At 39.2% G+C, this 20,768-nt stretch overlaps 1 protein-coding gene across 12 annotated transcripts in view; it reads right to left on the bottom strand.

Moving 5' to 3' along the window:
* Positions 1–20,768, bottom strand: part of PTPRT (protein tyrosine phosphatase receptor type T) — a 1,135,643-nt gene that overhangs the window by 194,683 nt on the left and 920,192 nt on the right. For all 12 annotated transcript variants that reach the window (XM_054467368.1, XM_054467370.1, XM_063659593.1 and 9 more), the window contains exon 13: positions 8,515–8,551. In XM_054467368.1, coding sequence (XP_054323343.1) covers positions 8,515–8,551 — 37 coding nt within the window. The remainder of the gene's footprint in view (positions 1–8,514; positions 8,552–20,768) is intronic.

Raw genomic sequence — 20,768 nt, forward strand, 5'->3', positions numbered from 1 at the left:
AACCCATGCTGTGCTTAGCAGTAATGTTCAGCTACCTGGGGTAGGAACAGAGGGACAGCTGGATAAAGGCAGGAATGGGGAGAGATTTTTCTAGTTGGTGGGCAGAATATAGTGGGATGGATCATGGATCTCAGCAAAACACAAAAGGAGGCAGAAACAGAAAAAGGTCCTGTTTACATATATGGTTCTAGAGATGTCTCATGTTTACCAGTGTCTGTTCCATCTATCCTTGGGCAAGTTGAGTTCCAGTCAACTTGCAGTTGGGCTGTTGTCATGTGACTAGCTCTCATCAAGGCCATGTAAGTGGAAGTGGCATGCAAGTGACATATTTAAGATCCAAGTTGCCACTTCCATGCTTTCTCTTCTCCTGCTCAGGGGTTCTCTGAGACCACATATATTCTAGATGGCATAGCAACAAATGTGCCTTTGTGGTATTACGCTACTGGGAGTTGGGTATTAGCTTGTTATGGCAGCAAAGCCTAGCCTAGCCTAACTAATCCAGTTGCCGAGGTAGAGGTCTCTTGCTTTCTCCTGCATCACCTGGTCCCCTGACCACTTCATGTTTTGAGGATTCATTCTCTTTACTGTTTCCAGGCCCTGTACAGTGTGTGTGTGTGTGTGTGTGTGTGTGTGTGTGTGGTGTGTGTGTGTGTTAGCCTGCAAAGAAGGAGCTCAGAATGCCGAATGCCTCAGACTTCCCTTCTGACTCTTGTCCCTTCTAAAGCAATCAGTGTTGAGTGCAGAGAGATGCTGCTGGGCTACAGATGGCCCTGGAGCAGACAACCCTGAAGACAAACTAATTTTTTGGTTTATTAGCTTCAATATGTTGTGGAAGTGAAGAAAGTTGAGGATTTCTTGAGCCACCTCACCTTCTGCTCCAGGACTTAGCTTGAATACTCCTGGAGACAGGCCAAAGACCATCACATGCTAAATATTCTATTATCAATTATTACTAGAAAAGAGGGATGGGAAGAGGTTAACAAATAGGTAGGAGACAGAGCATCCTGTCAGTGGTCAATGAATCTCACCTGTCTATGGTATTAACACGATGGAATCAGATCTGATTTCCAATTCTGAGGAAACTTGAGCTCCTTATTTAACCCCTTGAGCCCATTTGGCCCATCATTAAGAAATAACGATGACCACTATTTATTTAGTGTGTGCTAAGTGCCAGGCTTTACTTCTGTCATCACACTGAAACCTTGTGTCAGCACACAAAGCCCTGTGACTGGCACACAACAGGTGGTTAATTTTTGCAAATCCCTTTTAATCCCCCTTCAAACATCACATTGAGACCCCATCAGTGGGGTTTAAAATCTCCAATAGAGCTTTATTCTCTTTATTTATAACCCTTGTCTCCAGCCTACCCCAAATGTGTTCCTTCCCAGACTCCCAATTTTAAAAGGCCCCCCTTTTCCTTTAGAAGATGCAACTGCTTTGCAATAACAGACTTGCGATCAAGTCAACTCAGGTGTCTCTCAGATCTTGAGTAGATAATTCTTATTTCTAGTTGAGAAAGATGGATTGGAACTCCGCAGGTACATGCTTGAATGGCAAGAGTTAATCCTCACTTGTTTTTCTGAACTCTATCAAACCAGCTTTTGTCTTCCTGAGTAGGGTATGGAAGTGGGGCATGGAAGGGGTGTGTGTGGCGGGGGAAGTTTGAGCACAACTAGAGAGTAGCACGGAGGGAAAGGAACAGAAGGCTAGAGAGATGTGCCAGCTGTTGTAGCAAGAAAAATATTAAAGAAAGAGTTGGGATATTTAAAGGTCATATTTAGGCTATTTTATGTGTACGTATGATATAGTTCTCTTCCTCCAACTTCTTGCAAAACCTTTAGGAAAATCTGTATTTTTCCATTGACATTTTAGGACCTAGAAGACCTTAGTCAGTGAGAGCAAAGGGGGCCACAAATCAAGGAGAATTTGTTACACTCATGTAACTCTGAGGATCCCAATCCTGGAAAATGTATCTCATGGGACTCAGCTAAGGAAGAATAGCATTGTCCTGCCCAAACCCTCCAGCCACACAGTCTGAGCTTTCACCTCCAAAAGTTTGACAAGATTTATAAAGACTGAACAACAATCAACAGCTTTCCAATAGACTGTCTCACTAGAGTCTTTCCTCTCACAAGTGATTCCCCATTATGGCCCCTACCCTGGTTGCTCTAGCTAGATTTGGACACGCTGTGTTCCTGGGTCCCTCCTGAAATTGCTGGGCAGGTGATGAAGAAAGGACAGTGTCATAGTCAAGGCTAGAAAAGGGATGACCACAATCCTATACATGTCCATAAAAGAATACTATTGCTCTGCAGGATCTCATCTAGAGACAACAACCTATCAATGGGAAGGTCAAGTACTGAAAAGTGAGGCCAACATCACTCCTGTCCCCTCTCGGTTTCTTCACTTTGGATCTAACCTGTATCCATTTGACAAACGGCTGATTTGTAGAACTGTACAAGCAGTGACTAGAGTCTGGGCTTTGGCTTTTTCCTTAGAGAACGGAGAGAGAGGATCTGTGCTTAGTAGGTCTGGGTCTCCAAGTCCCACATTAAAGACTCAGAAAGGAAGAAAGAAAGAAGGAAATATATATATATATAATTATATATTATGTTCTTGAATACTTGGTAGAAAGGACTACCGATCTCAGGCTTAAAAGTGAAGGGACAGATTCGTAGATCTTAACTGACTTGTCCAAGGTCTAACAGCTAAATTTTGGGGGACAGGATTTGAATCCAGGTGTTTCTAGTTTCCAGTTATTCCATGCAACCTCTCAAGGAAGCTTTCTATATAAAACAGAATCTTCCACATAGGCTTGTATCAATGGGAGTGGGCATTGCCTATCGATAGCAGAGGATTATCACACCACCTGTGGCTGTGATTCTGTGGATAAACAAGGCATGGACACATCACTCCTCCTCTGGGTCCCAGTCTTAGCATCTGTAAAATGAGAGCATCTCACTGAAAAATGGCTATTTAGTGTACCTGCTGGTCCCTGCAGGAGTGAGAATCCATTATGGAAAGGGGAGAGGAAAATGCCAGATGAAATGCTTTACCTCAGGCTTAGCTCTTATGAAAAGAAGGCATATTTACAAAAGCCAGCGCCCAAACCTCTTGCTGTCACTGTCGGAAAAATGGCATTAGTCCATCGCTGCCACCAAGCAGAACAAAACTACTGGTGACACTGGCCCCTCATCCCATGCTTCATTATGCTGGAGTTCAGCTTTCAGCACCCACTCCAAGGGGGTTGTTTTAATGGGATCGTTAGAGAGTGTTTACTAGATTAAAACTGTGGCTGTCTTCTGCAAAGCAACTCTGCAAATGGCTTTATGGGTTTCCGGGTTTATTTTGTCTCAATGACTCGGCTCAGTTTGCAAATCAAATCAAAGCTGATTTTTCTAACTGCCACTCGGGCGCACCCAGCGGGAATCTGCAGAGCCAGCTGTGTTCCCTTGACGGCTGGTGCTGGAGACAAGATGGGAGTGCTGCTGCCTGCTGGCAGCCAGAGTGGTTCCACCCAATGGAAAGAAGCAAGCATGCACCTTCCTGACCCTAACCAAGGCAGGAGGAGCAGGTCAGAGGAAGCAAATTTCATTTTCTGGAAGGAGAAAGGGTAGACAGAATCTATTTGACTTCAAGGACTGATGGGCAGAAAAATAACAGGGAGCCAGTTTGGACTCATAACATAGAAGCCCTCTCAAACGGAAGTGTCCAAAGTGTGAAGCAACTCCATGGTGGGGAGAGAGATCTCTATCACAGCAGGAACAGAAACAAAGGCTGGCTGGCCTTCTTGTTAGTGGGGATTGCAGATCCCATAGGGGACCCTTTACCTCTGTCACTTTTACTCCTATCTTTTAAGAGAACAATCCTGACATGTAACTTGCATTTGAAAAAAATGAAGCCATGGAACAATAATGACCTGTTAGTCATCCACTCATCCATCCATCCATCCATCCATCCATCCATCCATCCATCCATCCATCCATCCATTTGTTCATCCAACGCATTTCATTGAGTACCAGTATATGCTAAGATCTGGGAATAATACAACAGTGCTCAAAATAAGTACAGTCTTTGCACTTACGTCACTTAGAGTCTAGCAGGGAGATAGACGTTAAACATGTAAGCAGACTATATATATATATATACATTTGCAAGTTGTGATTAGTGCTATGAAGGAAAAGTACAGGGTTTAGTGAGAGTGGAAAATTGGGGATATACATTAAAACAGAGGTCAGGATGGTCTTCTGAGGACATAAGGTTTAAGATGCCATCTTAAAGATACTTATCTGTTAAGATATTTATCTATTAAGGAGACACATATAGTAGCCAAAGCATTTCAGAGAGAGGGCAAGATGAGCGAAGGCCCCAAGCTTGGGAGGAGTTTGATGTGCCTGAAGAACTGAAAGAAGACTAGTGTGCCAGAGTGTAATAAGAGAATAAAAGGATAGAAGCTTAGAGGAGGCTGGAGGGAGGAAGAGATCAGATCATGCAGGCAAGACTGGTGGGGCAAGACCTGTGGGTAAGAAAAAGTAGCAAAATGAACAGATGAGTACAGGAAAGGAGTCACGGAAGAATTAGAAAGACAGGACATCAATGGGTAAGAGAACTTGGATGGAACTGGGCACCAGTTTCTCAAAGGAGGACTGACCAATATAGTTCTAGAATTGAACAACTAGGTCAGAAACAATTTTCCCTTGGCCTGCTCTGTCTCAGCCAGAGGACATGAATTGAGATACCTGGGTACCTCCTTTAGCAGCTGCAACCTGGGGCATCTTCTGCCAGATGGGATAATGTACCTCCCATGGGAAGGGTTATTTTCTCTCTACTTGAGCATTAGCACCTCTGAAGTCTAAGTCCCTACCCCAAGCTTCCACATGCTCCATTTTCTAAAGGATCACCTTAAGCACCTGTGGCTGACATCTTCAACCTGCTGCCTATGTTGAGCCCATCCCTCATCTTCCAAAGGTAGGATAAACACTGTTAACGGTTCTAAATGATTCTCCTGCTCACTTGCCCTTTCTAACATTTCCTATTTTAATGATAAGAACAAAACCTGATTTTTAAATTGCTCTTTTTTGCTCTGTGGCTTTCTATTGTCTTCCTTTCAGAGTCTGAATAATAGTTTTAAATCCAAACCATCACTTAATGCCTGTTTGCCCACTGGCTGCAGTTTTCTCTCTATGGCTCTGATCAGATGGATTCCCAGGTCTAGAGTGTGTCAAGCAAATTGCTCAAAATGTCTTTTAGCTCTTATATTCAAGGAAATTCCCTTGCTTTTTGCTACCCTAATCAAATGTCCTTATTGGATTAGGTGGTAGTATCCTCATGAAAAGGGGAATTTTGAACACAGTCAAGCAGACAAGGAGAATGTCATGTGATGGTAAGGCAGTGATCAGGGTGGTGCTTCCAAAAGCCAAGAAATGCCAAAGATTTGCCAGCAAACCACCAGAAGCTAAGAGACACACGTAGAAAAGATTCTTCCTCACAACACTCAGAAGGAACAAAGTCTGCAGACACCTTGATTTCAGACTTTGGACCTCCAGAACTGTGAGACAATAAATTTGTGTTATTTAAGCCAACCAATTTGTAGGACTTTGTTACAGCAGCCACAGGAAACTAATACAGGTCCATTACTTTGCAACCCTCCAAGCTGGGCAGTATTAAATTAGATCCTGAGTTACTAGTAGCAACATTACAGAAAGGAAAGGGTTGGAGACACATGCTGGAGCTAGGTGTGTGTCTAATATTCTTGTGTAAGGGGTACTAGGCTTGGGGTCAAGTTAGAATGATCCTGAATGAGTGCTCAGGGCTGTTACAACTGGCAACCATCTGGTTCTGTGGGATTCATGTAGCTGGTCATAGACAGTGGCTGGACTCTCCAGGGTCAGGGACCAGACAGCAGCAAGGTGCTTCATCACCAGAGTACTGGCCTCGAGTCTGACATATGAACTTCAGGGTCTGGATGACCTCCATCAGACCCATGAAGCAGGTGCCGTGATGACAGAGAGAGGCAAGAGCCTTGGGAGAGACTGATGACCCATCTCTGGGACTTTGTATGCTTCCAAAGTCTGTGGGATTCTCAGTATCTTCCTGTGTTAAAAATAATACTGTTTTCAGCAAGCCTGCCTAGAGGAAATTTGATCCAGGTGGTCAGGAAGGGATGGGATAAACAGAATATTGATTCCCAGCTTTAGGTTCTTGATAGAAACTCCTCACGGGCAGTGGACGGATTTATAATAGATAGGGTTTGCCTTCAATCAACCCTAGATACTCCAAGGATAGTACCACGTACCAAGTAGACACTCATCAAACACAGGTCTGCTTCCCTTTGTCCTATGCTCCCCAAGCATCCTTCTTATCTGATGTGGTGAGAGGGGATAACTGAACAGTGTCCAACTGGCATTCTGCACTATCTAGTTCTCTACCCCATTCCCAAGTGCTACTGGAGCCCCATTTCTTTGGGTTTAAGTGTTGGATCTCACCAAATTGGAAAACCAGGATGCGGATGCTCAGATTCCCTAATACCCTGACCTCTCAGAAGCCTGCCTGGGTTTGGACATCTGGGCATTCACACTCATTCATGCATTCCTATGCTTTCACACACACTCACTTTACCTGCATACACACTCCATTCACTTAAGGAAAGATGGTAACCTAAAGCTCAAGCAAGAGGGGAAGCCCTTATGCTAAGGAGAGGTAGAGAACTCTTCTGTCTGATTCTTTAAATGTCACTGCAATTCTCTTGCACATCAGCAATGCAACTCTAGAGAAGCCCAGCAGGGTGGGCTTCTGTGCCTCTGAGGACTGCAGTCCTGAAGTTTTCAGGAGAGTATAGTTTTAGAGATTCTCCCACTGTCCCCATATGGTCCTATTGCTTGTCAGGTCTCATGTTTCCAATTCTCAGTTCAGAAATTATGACCCAACCAGCTACCCTTTTATAGAGCTTACATCCCAGAGGGTGTCCTTAGAATCCCACCTACCCCATGGAGTGCAAATCCATTGCATCCACCTCTCCTGGTCTAGAAATCGAAAGCCACTGAGGAGCCATAGAGCATACCATAGTGAAAGAGGTTTCTCTGTGAGTTTCCTTCCCTCTCCAGCTGCTTATTTAAGCAGGCTGCAAACACCTAGCCATCCCGATTGCTGTCTAGAGCCCTAGTGCTACCCAATTGATGGTGTTCTTGATTCTACATTATCTGTTTTCTTCAGTGGAAAAGTCTGCCAAGACCTGTGATTTGTGTCACTTTTGTTTGCAGGCCATCAATTATCCTTGCCTCACAGAGAGTATTTTCTCTCTTTCCATCCAGGAGCCTGAGTTTCTGAGAGGGAACAAGTTAGGGACATGCCACCCTCTGTGACTTATGTGAAATCAGGGTGACTTCTTATCACAGGGAGCCCTAGCGCTTCTGTTTTCTTCTTCCTCCTGCATCTTCTCTTTTGTGCCTACATATTGGGCTGATTTTTTTTCAAAGTTATAAAAGTCATGTGTGATGGGTCTTGGTGCACATTTTGTCAAGTAGCTGTAGATTTTTTTCTCTCTTTTTCTCCTCACTCTGCCTGTGTGTGTGTGTATGTTCCTCTGTGTGGTTTTGTGCATTGTGCATGTGTCTATATATTTACACACATACACATGCATACTTGGGTCGTTGCTTTTGTCTGCACTTTAAATCTGTGGTTATATGCCTACTTATGTTTACAACTTTTATCTTCTTGGAAGCAGTCTATGCAACTATGTATGCTGTCAGTAAATTCAGGTAACAGAGTAGAATTGCCCAATTTTGTTGTGTGTGTATGGGGAGGGTTTGCTGTTAAAAATATCAACTCTGTAACAAAAAGATAAATCTGATTTCTAACTATTCAACCCTGTAATAGGTTAAATGATAGCAAACCATTCATTGATTTTGTTTTTTAAAAAGAGTAATAAACAGAAACATGTACCAATTGAAAGAGCCAGGCAATTCAATTATAATTAGGAAAACAAAAGTGATGAGCCTGAACAATGCTGCCTTAGTTTTGGGGATAAGTGTTGAAAATGCCAACTACATAATAATGCAGCGTTTGTCTTCTCATTACTAAAGGCCCCAGTACCAATCACCTCATTTTTGAAAGCCATGTACCAATTGAACGAAGTACAAAACTCAGTAGATGGGTCTAATAGACATGCTTAAAAAATACCCACATAAACACAGACCCAAATATAAGAAAAACATGTATCAAAAGAATATTTGAGTAAATTTATATCCATCACTCCACTGATCAATGTACCAGTCCATACATTCATCCATCCATCCATCCATTCAGTAAATATGTTTTAAACTTTTACTCTGTTTTACGCACTGTGCTACTAATATACACCCTAGAATGTATGTTCTAGATGCAAATGACTCCAGTGAAAATAACAATTCTTTCTTGTTTTGAGTTATTGTTGCCTAAACTTTCTCTGTGTGGCTAGAAAGAAATACTTAAATGGCTGAAGAACAGGTGAAGACAGACAAGCAGATGCCAACATACCTTTTGTAGCCAGACGAACACAGTTGATTTTGGTCTCCTGTGAACAACAAAAATGAGATGCCAATTAATTAGCTGTGAGTTATATAAAATTGTTATATAAAGACAAACATACATATATATTTGCATATATATGCATGCATATGTGTTTTTAATTATAATTTTAAATTTGCCCTTTCCATTTTTTCCCCATCGGATCACCTTTTAATTCCATTTTTTATTTTTTTTCTCAGGCTAGGTACATATGTTATTCAGTTCACTTCCTGGCTCCTACCATCTCATAAACCTCATTCCCAGACAGAACCACTTTATAAACATACCGGATAATTCCCAGCACTCATCATCTTTAACAATAACACTTAGTGGGTACTTGGGGTATGCAGTGTGCTTTGTTCAGTTGCATGAGTGAGCAGATGGAAGCAGGGCATCCTTGGGAAACTTTGTTACTAGCAATAATGCATCTACATGCATAGACAGGAAGAGATACTTGGCAATAGTCCAGTCTATATGAAACATGTCAAACTCAAACTGCAAAGTTCATGTTCAAAAGTTACTTTTCCCCTGAGCTCTTGTGTGGGCCTCGCAGCCTTCATAAATAATGTGTGTGGCAATAGAATCTTTGCTAGGTGAACTATCTAGTTGTTGTTAGCTGTTGCCAAAGTAAAAAGGATTCATAAATGTGTGATGTTGCTGGGCACACAGTGGAGTTCATGAAGAGTGTGCTTAGGAAGAGAATTATCTCTGCCCACTTTACTGGGATTATCTCCCAGGAGGTCCTGGAACCAGCTGGAAATTCCAGTTGACTAAATTATACCCCTAACAACAGTCTGAATTCAGTGTAGCAAGGAAAGTAAAATGCAAAGAATGCAAGTATGTGAGTTGCTGAACCAAAAATCTGTCAATCATCCAATTCTTGTCTTGCTGCAGCTCATTCACAAAGAACCATTGCATCTTGAAGGCATTGGTGGCAATCAGGATAGGAAAGGTTAGGAGGCCATAATAAAACCCATGAACATCAGTGGTTAAAAACAGCAAAGGTTTATTTTCCATTCAAACTACCTGTCCAATGTAGGTGTGTGGCTGGGTCTAAGGGGTGAGATTGGGGGTGATTGGGAGACACTCTGACCATTGTAACCACTCAGAGATCATAGCTGTTACGTCCATTTTAACCCAAGGGGAGAGAGTGCTAAAGGGTAAAGCACTATCAATCAAATGCTTTGAATCAGAAGCGACACTTTCACTTCTATGCATGTTTTATTGGCTAGAACCAGACACATGGCCACGCCTAATTTTAGTGAGATGGAGAAATGGAATCCTCCCATGTATCCAGAAGTAGAGAAGACATGACAATGTCTACGGCAGATTCTATTCCATCTAGGTACACCTCTGAATGCTAGAAATGATCACTTCTATTACGTCCAAGTATGACTCCCCATAATTAATCACATAGTTATCGCCAATAGTCTTGATTCTCTTCCTCAAAATGCACAGAAAGTCTGCTTTTGCTTGTGTAAAAAAGAGGTCTGGATAATGAAAGATGGTTCTCGGGCTCGTAAACATTCTTCTTTATCAATTCCTCATATTATAAGAGTTCAAGTCTTTTGAGCTATCCTAGCTGCTCATTCTAGGACAAACTCCACTTTATCCTCTTAATGTGCGGTGACTAGAACACAAAACAGGAGTCTATACATGCTCTTGTTGATACATGATTATATTGATACATGATTATCTAGACTATCACTATTATCCTTACTTATATTGGGCTTCTATTAACATAGCCAACATCTTAGTGTTTATCCGTCTCCCCTAACCAAAAATAAAAGTATTGGTTGGAAGACTGCTTCTACATGTACAAGTGTGGCTATATTTTTGAAACCCAAGTACAGAGTCATATTTACCACTACAATTTCCATCTTCTTCAACTGATCCAAGTACTACAGCCCATCATCACAGTCTCCACAAGCTGAAAAATTTTAGAAATCATTTTTTTCTTTAATTTCATCCAGATCATTAATATGAGTAACAATCTGGATAATGCCAGTGGTGGAACCTTATGACATTTACTAGATTCCTTCTTCCAGGTTGACATTCATCTGTTAATCAGAATCTGAACTAATTACTAATATCCTAAACTGCTTATGAATTGAGCTTGAGAATAGGTTCAAATTCCTTTTAGATACTGATACTCTGTCTATTGCATTTCTCCAATCAGTGCAAAGACTGTCTTAAAGAAAGAAGGTTGGGCTGACATGACTTGTTCTTTGGAACAAGTGTTTTCTTCTTCATAAAAACTATAAGTATCTCTCTTTAAAACAAACAATTATTTCATTTTATAAAGTAGATAATTTGGAAATGTAAAAAAAATGTTCAAATATATGAATCATTCATATAAAATCTTCACACAAAATTTGAAGCATGTTATATTTCAATAACAAAGATTTTTAAAAGAACATACCCAAAAGATGAAAAAAAAAGAAAAATGGCTGAGAAAAAAAGTAACAGTAAAGGATATTGCTCTAAATGTGATGTACAAAAAGCTTAAGTTACAAATTAAATCTTGCATATGACAATTAAAGTGAGCAAACTCATTTCTGTTTTCATGTTTGGACAAAGCTTTTCAGCTTCTGTTGGCTTCCATTCCAATAGCACCATACCCTATGTTTTGGTTTAAAGAGCTTGAGATTGTTAAATAAAGCATGAAACCCAGAACACCGAAGAAGACGTGCAAATGATTGTACAGTGTCACAATGACTATCATTGAGAAATTGTGTAGACTGGGAGAGGTGCCAGGAGACTATAGATGGTTAGAATGATCTTCTGCTTCATGGTAATACAACAACAGCAAAAAAAGATTTTGAAAGTAATATATTAGAAAACTTGCCAATTCTGTGCATGATTGTTGAATACAGCAGAGGGCAAAGGTTTGATGAGGCTAATACTGCTCAGAGTAATTTCTAAATATGTATCTTCACTTTAAAGAAATTCAGTCTTATCTGTCCAGACATCTAAGAATCTTTTCTCAGGGAATAACTTTAAATATAAATGAAGCTTTATATTCAAAGATGTTGGTTCCAGTGTTCTTCATAAAAGTGAAAATCATGAGCGATGTATCTGTCTAACCACACAGGCATGGCAAAGAAAGCTGTGGTCTCTCTTATTCAACACAGTACTGGAAGTCCTAGCCAGAGCAACTGGGCAAGAGAAAAATTTAAGGGCATCCAAATTGGAAAGAAGAAAGTCAAACTGTCTCTGTCTGCACATGACATGACCTTATGTATAGGAAAAAACCCAAAAACTTTACCAAAAAAACCCTCCTAGAACTGCTAAGCAAATTCAGTAAAGTTGCAGAATACAAAATCAACTTACAAAAATCGGTAATGTTTCTATACATGAACAATAAACTACCTAAAAAATACAAAAATCAGTACTGTTTCTATACATGAACAATAAACTACCCAAAAAAGAAATCGATAAGGCAATCTCATTTACAATAGCTACCAAAAGTAATAAAATACCTAGAAATCAATTTAACCAAGGAGGTAAAAGACCTCTACAAGAAAAACCAAAAATACTGTTGAAAGAAATTGAAAGGAGACAAGTAGAAAGATATCCCATGTTCATGGATTGGAAGAATTAATATTGGTAAAATAATCGGACTCTGCAAACCAATCTATAGATTGAATGCAATCTCTATCAAAATACCAATGGCATTCATTATAGAAATAGAAAGAAGTCCTAAAATTTGTATGAAAACTCAAAAGACCGCAAATAGCCAAAACAGTCCTGAGCAAAAAGAACAAAGCTAGAGGTTTCACACTAACAGACTTTAAAATATACTACAAAGCTGTAATAACAAAAACAGCATGGTACTGGCATAAAAACAGACACATAAACCAATGAAATAATATTTTTTAAAATGCCAAAATTAATGCACATATCTACAGTCAACTGATTTTTGACAAAGTCACCAGAACACTCACTGGGGAAAGGACAGTGTCTTCAATAAGTGGTGCTAAGAAAATGGATCATCCATATTCAGAAGAATGAAACTAGACCCCCACCTCTCACCCTATACAAAAATTAACTCAAAATGGATAAGAGACATAAATGTAAAACTTGAAACTGTAAAACTACTAGAAGAAAACATAAGGGAAATGGTCTGAAACCAAACATATGACACTGATCTAGGAAAATATTTTATGAACAAGACCTTAAAAGTATAGGCAAAGAAAGCAAAAATACCAGTACCATGCTGTTTTGGTTACTGTAGCCTTGTAGTATAGTTTGAAGTCAGGTAGCGTGATGCCTCCAGCTTTGTTCTTTTGGCTTAGGATTGACTTGGCGATGCGGGCTCTTTTTTGGTTCCATATGAACTTTAAAGTAGTTTTTTCCAATTCTGTGAAGAAAGTCATTGGTAGCTTGATGGGGATGGCATTGAATCTGTAAATTACCTTGGGAAGGATGGCCATTTTCATGATATTGATTCTTCCTACCCATGAGCATGGAATGTTCTTCCATTTGTTTGTATCCTCTTTTATTTCCTTGAGCAGTGGTTTGTAGTTCTCCTTGAAGAGGTCTTTCACATCCCTTGTAAGTTGGATTCCTAGGTATTTTATTCTCTTTGAAGCAATTGTGAATGGGAGTTCACTCATGATTTGGCTCTCTGTTTGTCTGTTATTGATGTATAAGAATGCTTGTGATTTTTGCACATTGATTTTGTATCCTGAGACTTTGCTGAAGTTGCTTATCAGCTTAAGGAGATTTTGGGCTGAGACAAACAGAGATATAGATCAATGGAACAGAACAGAGCCGTCAGAAATAATGCCACATATCTACAACCATCTGATCTTTGACAAACCTGAGAAAAACAAGAAATGGGGAAAGGATTCCCTATTTAATAAATGGTGCTGGGAAAACTGGCTAGCCATATGTAGAAAGCTGAAACTGGATCCCTTCCTTACACCTTATACAAAAATCAATTCAAGATGGATTAAAGACTTAAATGTTAGACCTAAAACCATAAAAACCCTAGAAGAAAACCTAGGCAATACCATTCAGGACATAGGCATGGGCAAGGACTTCATGTCTAAAACACCAAAAGCAATGGCAACAAAAGCCAAAATTGACAAATGGGATCTAATTAAACTAAAGAGCTTCTGCACAGCAAAGGAAACTACCATCAGAGTGAACAGGCAACCTACAAAATGGGAGAAAATTTTCGCAACCTACTCATCTGACAAAGGGCTAATATCCAGAATCTACAATGAACTCCAACAAATTTACAAGAAAAAAACAAACAACCCCATCAAAAAGTGGGCGAAGGACATGAACAGACACTTCTCAAAAGAAGACATTTATGCAGCCAAAAGACACATGAAAAAATGCTCACCATCACTGGCCATCAGAGAAATGCAAATCAAAACCACAATGAGATACCATCTCACACCAGTTAGAATGGCGATCATTAAAAAGTCAGGAAACAACAGGTGCTGGAGAGGATGTGGAGAAAAAGGAACACTTTTACACTGTTGGTGGGACTGTAAACTAGTTCAACCCTTGTGGAAGTCAGTGTGGCGATTCCTCAGGGATCTAGAACTAGAAATTCCATTCGACCCAGCCATCCCATTACTGGGTATATACCCAAAGGACTATAAATCATGCTGCTATAAAGACACATGCACACGTATGTTTATTGCGGCATTATTCACAATAGCAAAGACTTGGAACCAACCCAAATGTCCGACAATGATAGACTGGATTAAGAAAATGTGGCACATCTACACCATGGAATACTATGCAGCCATAAGAAATGATGAGTTCATGTCCTTTGTAGGGACATGGATGAAATTGGAAATCATCATTCTCAGTAAACTATCGCAAGAACAAAAAACCAAACACCGCATATTCTCACTCATAGGTGGGAATTGAACAATGAGAACACATGGACACAGGAAGGGGAACATCACACTTCAGGGACTGTTGTGGGTTGGGGGGAGGGGGGAGGGATAACATTGGGAGATATACCTAATGCTAGATGACGAGTTGGTGGGTGCAGTGCACCAGCATGGCACATGTACACATATGTAACTTACTGCACATTGGGCACATGTACCATAAAACCTAAAGTATAATAATAATAATAATAATAATAATTACAATAAAAGAAAAAAAAAAAAGAAAAAAAAAAAGAAAGCAAAAATAAACAAGTGGGATTATATAAAACTAAAAAATTACATACAGAAAAGTAAACAATAAACAGAGTACAAAGGCAACCTACAAAATGGAAGGAAAGTATCTGCAAACTATTCATCCCTCAGGGAATTAATATTCAGAACATACTAGGAACTCAAACAATTCAACAGCAAATAAAAATCCAACTAAAAAAATGGGCAAATGATCTTAACAGACATTTCTCAAAAGGAGATATACAAATGGCCAACAAATATATAAAAAATGCTCAATATCACTAATCATCAGGGACATGCCAATTAAAACTACAATGAGGTATCATCTCACCCTTGTTAAGATGGCTATTAAAAAAAAATAACAAATGCTGGTGAGGATGGGCAAATGATCTTAACAGACATTTCTCAAAAGAAGATATACAAATGGCCAACAAATATATAAAAAATGCTCAATATCACTAATCATCAGGGACATGCCAATTAAAACTACAATGAGGTATCATCTCACCCTTGTTAAGATGGCTATTAAAAAAAATAACAAATGCTGGTGTGGATGTGGAGGATGTATAACAACTCTTATACATTGTTGGTGGGAATGTAAACTAGTTCAGTCACTATGGAGAACAGTATAGAGGTTCCTCAAAAAAACTACAAATAGAACTATTATATGATCCAGCAATCTTACTACTGGGCATTTATCCAAAGGAAGATAAATCAATATATTGAGGAGACATCTGCATCATGTTTATTGCAGCAGTATTCACAATAACCATGACAGGCAATCAAACTAGGTGTCCAAAACCAGATGAATAAAGAAAATGTGGTATATATACAACAAGGAGTACTATTCAGCCATAAAAAGAATAAAATCCAGTCATTTGTGGCAACATAAATGGAACTAGAGGACATTACATTAAGGAAAATAAGCAGTAAACAGAAAGTTAAATACTTCATGTTCTCACTCATATGTAGAAACTAAAATAAGTTGATCTCATAGAAGTAAAAAGCAGGAAGCAGATACTAGAGGTTAGGAATTGCAGAGAGAGAAAGGGAAAGATTTGTTGAAGGATACAAGATTATAGCTAGATAGAAGGAATAAGTTCTAGTGTTCTGTAGCCCTGTAGGATGACTATAGTTAAGCAAAATATATAGTTTCAAATAGCTAGACAGAGGATACTGAATGTTCTCAACACAAAGAAATGGTAAATATTCAAAATGATGAATAAGCTAATTACCTTGATCTGATCACTATTCATTTTATGTCTCAAAACATCACTATGTATCCCATAAATATTTACAATTAGTATATGTTAAAAACATAAAAAGAAAAAAATTCCAAAAAGAAAACTGGGGTCTATCTACATAGTAGAATATTATGGAGCTGTCAACAAAAATGATTGTGAGGGCCATGTAATAACATGGGATGATACACATAAGAGAATATTAAATAAATAAAGCAAAGTACATTTTTTGTTACAACATGCAAATTTAAACATTTAAAAAATACAACCTGAAGGAAACAGACTAAATCTTAATAATTGTTGCACAATTAATTTGAAGTGCAATATACATGCAGATGAGTATACTAAACTTAAATACAGTTTGACAAATTTTTCACCGAGTAAACACACACCTATGACCAGCACCCGGATCAAAACACTCAACATTGCCAGCACCTCAGAAGTTTCCCTCATGCTTCTTCTGGTCACTTCTTCTCTGCAAATGTGAACATTAATTTGCTTTCTGTGGGAATATTCTCTTAAAATGTGGTCACAATAAGGGGAATTCTGCAGTGTTTTTTGTCTTTTGTTTTGTTTTGTTTTAAGATTCAGACGGTTGGTGTGCAGGTTTGTTACATGAATATATTATGGAATGCTGAGGTTAGGGCTTCTATTGAACCCATCACCCAAAGAGTGAACAAATGAACATAGTACCCAATATGTAGTTTTTCAACCCTTGCCTCTCTCCCTCTTTCCCCACTTGTGGAGTCCCCAATGTCTATTGTTTCCATCTTTATGTCCATGTGTACCCAATGTTTAGCTCTCACTTACAAGACAGAGCATGTGGCATTTGATTTTCTCTTTCTGCACTAATTTTCTTAGGATAATGGCTTCCAGGTACATCCATGATGCTGCAAAGGACATGGTTTTATTCTTTTTTAATGGCTGCATAGTATTCCATGGAGTATATGAACCATGTTTTCTTTATCCAACCCACCACTAACGGGCACCTAGGTTGATTCCATGTCTTTGCTATTGTGAATAGTGCTGTGATAGACATACAAGTGCATGTCTCCTTTTGTTAGAATGGTTACTTTTCTTTTGGGTATATACCCAGTAATGGGATTTCTGGGTCAAATGGCGGTCATGCTTTTAGTTCTTTAAGAAGTCTCCAAACTGCTTTCCACAGGGACAGAAGTAAAGCCACACACCTACAACCAACTGATCTTCAACAAAGATGAAAAAAATAAACAATGGAGAAAGGACACCCGATTCAAAAAACGATGCTGGAAAAACCAGGTAACCATACGCAGAAGAATGAAACTGGATCACTACCTCTCACCATATAAAAATTAATTCAAAATGTATTAAAGACTTAAATGTAAGACCTCAAACTATAAAAATCCTAGAAGAAAAGCTACGAAATACTCTTCTGGGCATTGGCCTAAGCAAATAATTTATGACTGAGACCTCAAAAGCAAATGCGACACAAACAAAAATTGACTATTGGAACCTAATTAACTAAAGAGCTTCTGCACAGCAAAAGAAAAACAAAAACAAAACTATCAACAGAGTAAACCTACAGAATAGGAGAAAATATTTGCAAACTATGCATCTGACAGAGGACTAGTATCCAGAATCTATAAGAAACTTGAACAAATCAGCAAGAAAAAAAACAAATAGCCCCATTAAAAAGTGGGCAAAGGACATAAACAGACATTTCTCAAAAGAAGACGTGTAAGTGGCCAACAAACATGAAAAAATGCTCAGCATTGTTAATCATCGGAGAAATGCAAATCAAAACAAGATACTATCTCACACCAGTCAGAATGGCTATTATTAAAAAGTCAAAAAAAAAAAAAAACAGATGTTGGCAAGGTTGCAGAGAAAGGGGAGTACTCTGCTGATGATATTGTAAATTAGTGCAGTGGTTTATTCTATCTTCTCTTGTACATTGTGTCATTTGAGAAGTTTTTAACTTTCCTTAATCTTCCCTTCCACAGTTTCGTGCAGGAAAATGAGCCATTTCCTAAAATCACCCCTTCAGCACCACACGTTTTAAAGTCTGTTTTCTATGATCTAGAGTGTATATACGATTATGCTTAAGTCTTCCTGACTGACAAACGTGATGCCAACACGTTTGTTTTCTCCTAAGTTCCTAACAACTTTAATTCCATAACCAATTTGTCTCTGTTGGTCAGAATTAGGTACAGAATAACAAAGCCCTAAGTCACTCTCTCGACCTTCTGAGTGACTGGATTGTCAGCAAGCAAATCAGGTATATTCTGGATACTCTGATGTTTATCAGAGAAGAGGTCTGGCCAGTGTGCCTATGTCCAAAGTTCCCAGTCTTTTCAACAAAAGGAAATGAGCACTTTCTTTGTTCTCAGATTATATAAGTCTCTGGGGAATGGAAAAAAAAAGCTGTATTTTCTATTTGATCTCTAGTATATCCTAATTCCAGGTTTGTAATATATTCTGGGACAGTACAATATAATTTCATTTCCTTATCATTTTAACCTCACCCGTGCTCCACTTCCCACTCCAGACTAAAATCTGCATGCAGGTATAAATCACCCTGGGGTAGAACACCATGTCCTTACTGTTGTGCTCTGTTGAGAAATGCTTCTACTCAAGGCTCGGCCAGTGCAGCAATATTGGGTAACTCTCTGTCCCTTTCTGTGGCTCAATTTCCCCATCAATCAAATGATGGAGAATGGGGTAGAAAAGGCCAGTTTGGTAGAATAGGCAGGCCACTCTACCAAGGTTGCTTCCAGTCTTCAATGCTGTGTCTGGTTTTAGCTACTGGCAGTACTCCTTTACTTTCAGTACTCAGTCTTCTTGATACTACTTCCTAATACCTCACTTCATGCAAATAATTTTATTTATTTATTTATTTATTTTGGTAGGCTGTTACCTACCTTATTACTCAAAATGCCTCATACCTGTATCTACTTACAGCCTCCATTTTAACACTGGTCAAGTCTGACTCATCTAACCATCCATCCATCCATCCTTCAATTATTTACTGAAATTTTAGGATGCCTCTTCAATTGAGGAGTTCACAGTGGAACTGTTTAGGTCATCAAATGTCTCATAGCTGCTGTTTATCATCCAGAAAGACTTGGGTTAGGCTGCTAACCTGATCAAGAAGCCCTAGGTACCTGGCTAATACATACAATTCTTACTTTACTGCTCTATTGGACTCCTCATTTAATAGGACGTAGATTTAACCCTGATCCCATAGTTTTCAAATAGTTTTCACATTATCCCAACTTGTGTCTTTATTTTATCTAAGACTGAGCTTCCCAGTTGATATGATGGAATTTAGACCTGACCTCAGCATCTTTCCATAGTTTCCCCAGTAACTTTGACTCAGGCCTTAATTCTCCTCTAAGACTGGGCTGAGATCCTGATAGTCTACCTAATTTTTGTTCATGTACTCATTTGGTCAACTGATCAACAGATATTTATTGAATAATTACTATGTGCCACGCATTAGGCTAGGTACTGGAGCTACAAATATGACCAAAGTAGACATGGTCCCTGTCCTCATAGAGCATGCAGACCTGGGGAGAGACAAACATTAGACAACCATTCTCACAAACAAGTATCTAATTAAAAGTTGCAATAAACACTGGGAGATATGCAATAAACACACATAGGTATGCATTTACTTGGTGAAAAATTTGTCAATCTATATTTAAGTTTAGTACAGTAAACTAAATGAGGTTGTGTTTAAAAGTTTAGTACACTAAAGTAAGTGAGAAGTGCCAGGTGCTGTGCATGTGTAAGGGAGATGGCATGGGGTGTGGGTGGGAAGGGAGATGGTCTGCTGCTTTTAGAAAGACCATTTAACCTTACCCTGAGAAGATAAGTAGAAGTTAGACACATGAAGCATCAGGAAGGTCATCCCAGACTCAGAAACAGACATGCAAAGGCCTGAAAGTGGGAAAATGCATGGTGCAGTTGAAGACATACAAAAGTCTGGCATGGCTATCATCATAATGAATTACCTGGGGCATGATGTAAAATGAAGCTAGCAACATAAGACCAGGAGACCTTTTGGGACTATAGAGTTTTGGTCTATATTTTAAGAACAACAGGAAGTCATTAAAGAGCCATTTAGGCAGGAAGAATTGAAATTTCAGGTTTAAAATTTTTAAAGGTAGAGGCTGTTACGTACAGAATAGACTTACGGTGCAAGAGAAACAAGTTGGTGAGAAGAAGGTGGTGGTATAGTCGAATGATGAGATGGTGGTGCCTCAGACCAGAAGAGTGGCTGCAGTGATCCTACCTCAACCTTCCCCTACCTTTGGAAAGCATATTTTGGCTCTGTTTGACTCTAGAGCTCCCTCCCACCATCCCACCCCACCTCATGCATATGGATCAGCCTGGGCTTATGGTATTGACAGCATTGGGTCCTTAGTCTAGCCTTCCCACAAACTGACTCTCCTTGACTTTCTTCCATTGCACTGACCCTTAAGCTATTGTTTAGCCCCAATGGGACTCACTCACTTAACATGTTCATTACCTGAAAGAAGCACTAAGAATTTTTTTTTTTTTTAAAGATGTCCTCTTTTATTTTTTCTTTTTGAAACAGAGTTTTGCTCTTTTTGCCCAGGCTGGAGTGCAATGGCACAATCTTGGCTCATTGCAACCTCTGCCTCCTGGGTTCCAGTGATTCTCTTGTCTCATAACTACTTAGCATAGTTTATGTCTTTTAATCCTTATAACAAGACTGTGAGGTGGATACGACAGTGTCCATTTTTTTCTCACAAGATTAAATAACATTTTTCAAGGTTACACATATAATAAGCCAGGCTAAAATACAAAGTAAACTTCAAGCAAG

This window comes from Pongo pygmaeus, chromosome 21 (assembly GCF_028885625.2).
Source record: "Pongo pygmaeus isolate AG05252 chromosome 21, NHGRI_mPonPyg2-v2.0_pri, whole genome shotgun sequence".
In the NCBI taxonomy this organism is placed as follows: Eukaryota; Metazoa; Chordata; class Mammalia; order Primates; family Hominidae; genus Pongo; species Pongo pygmaeus.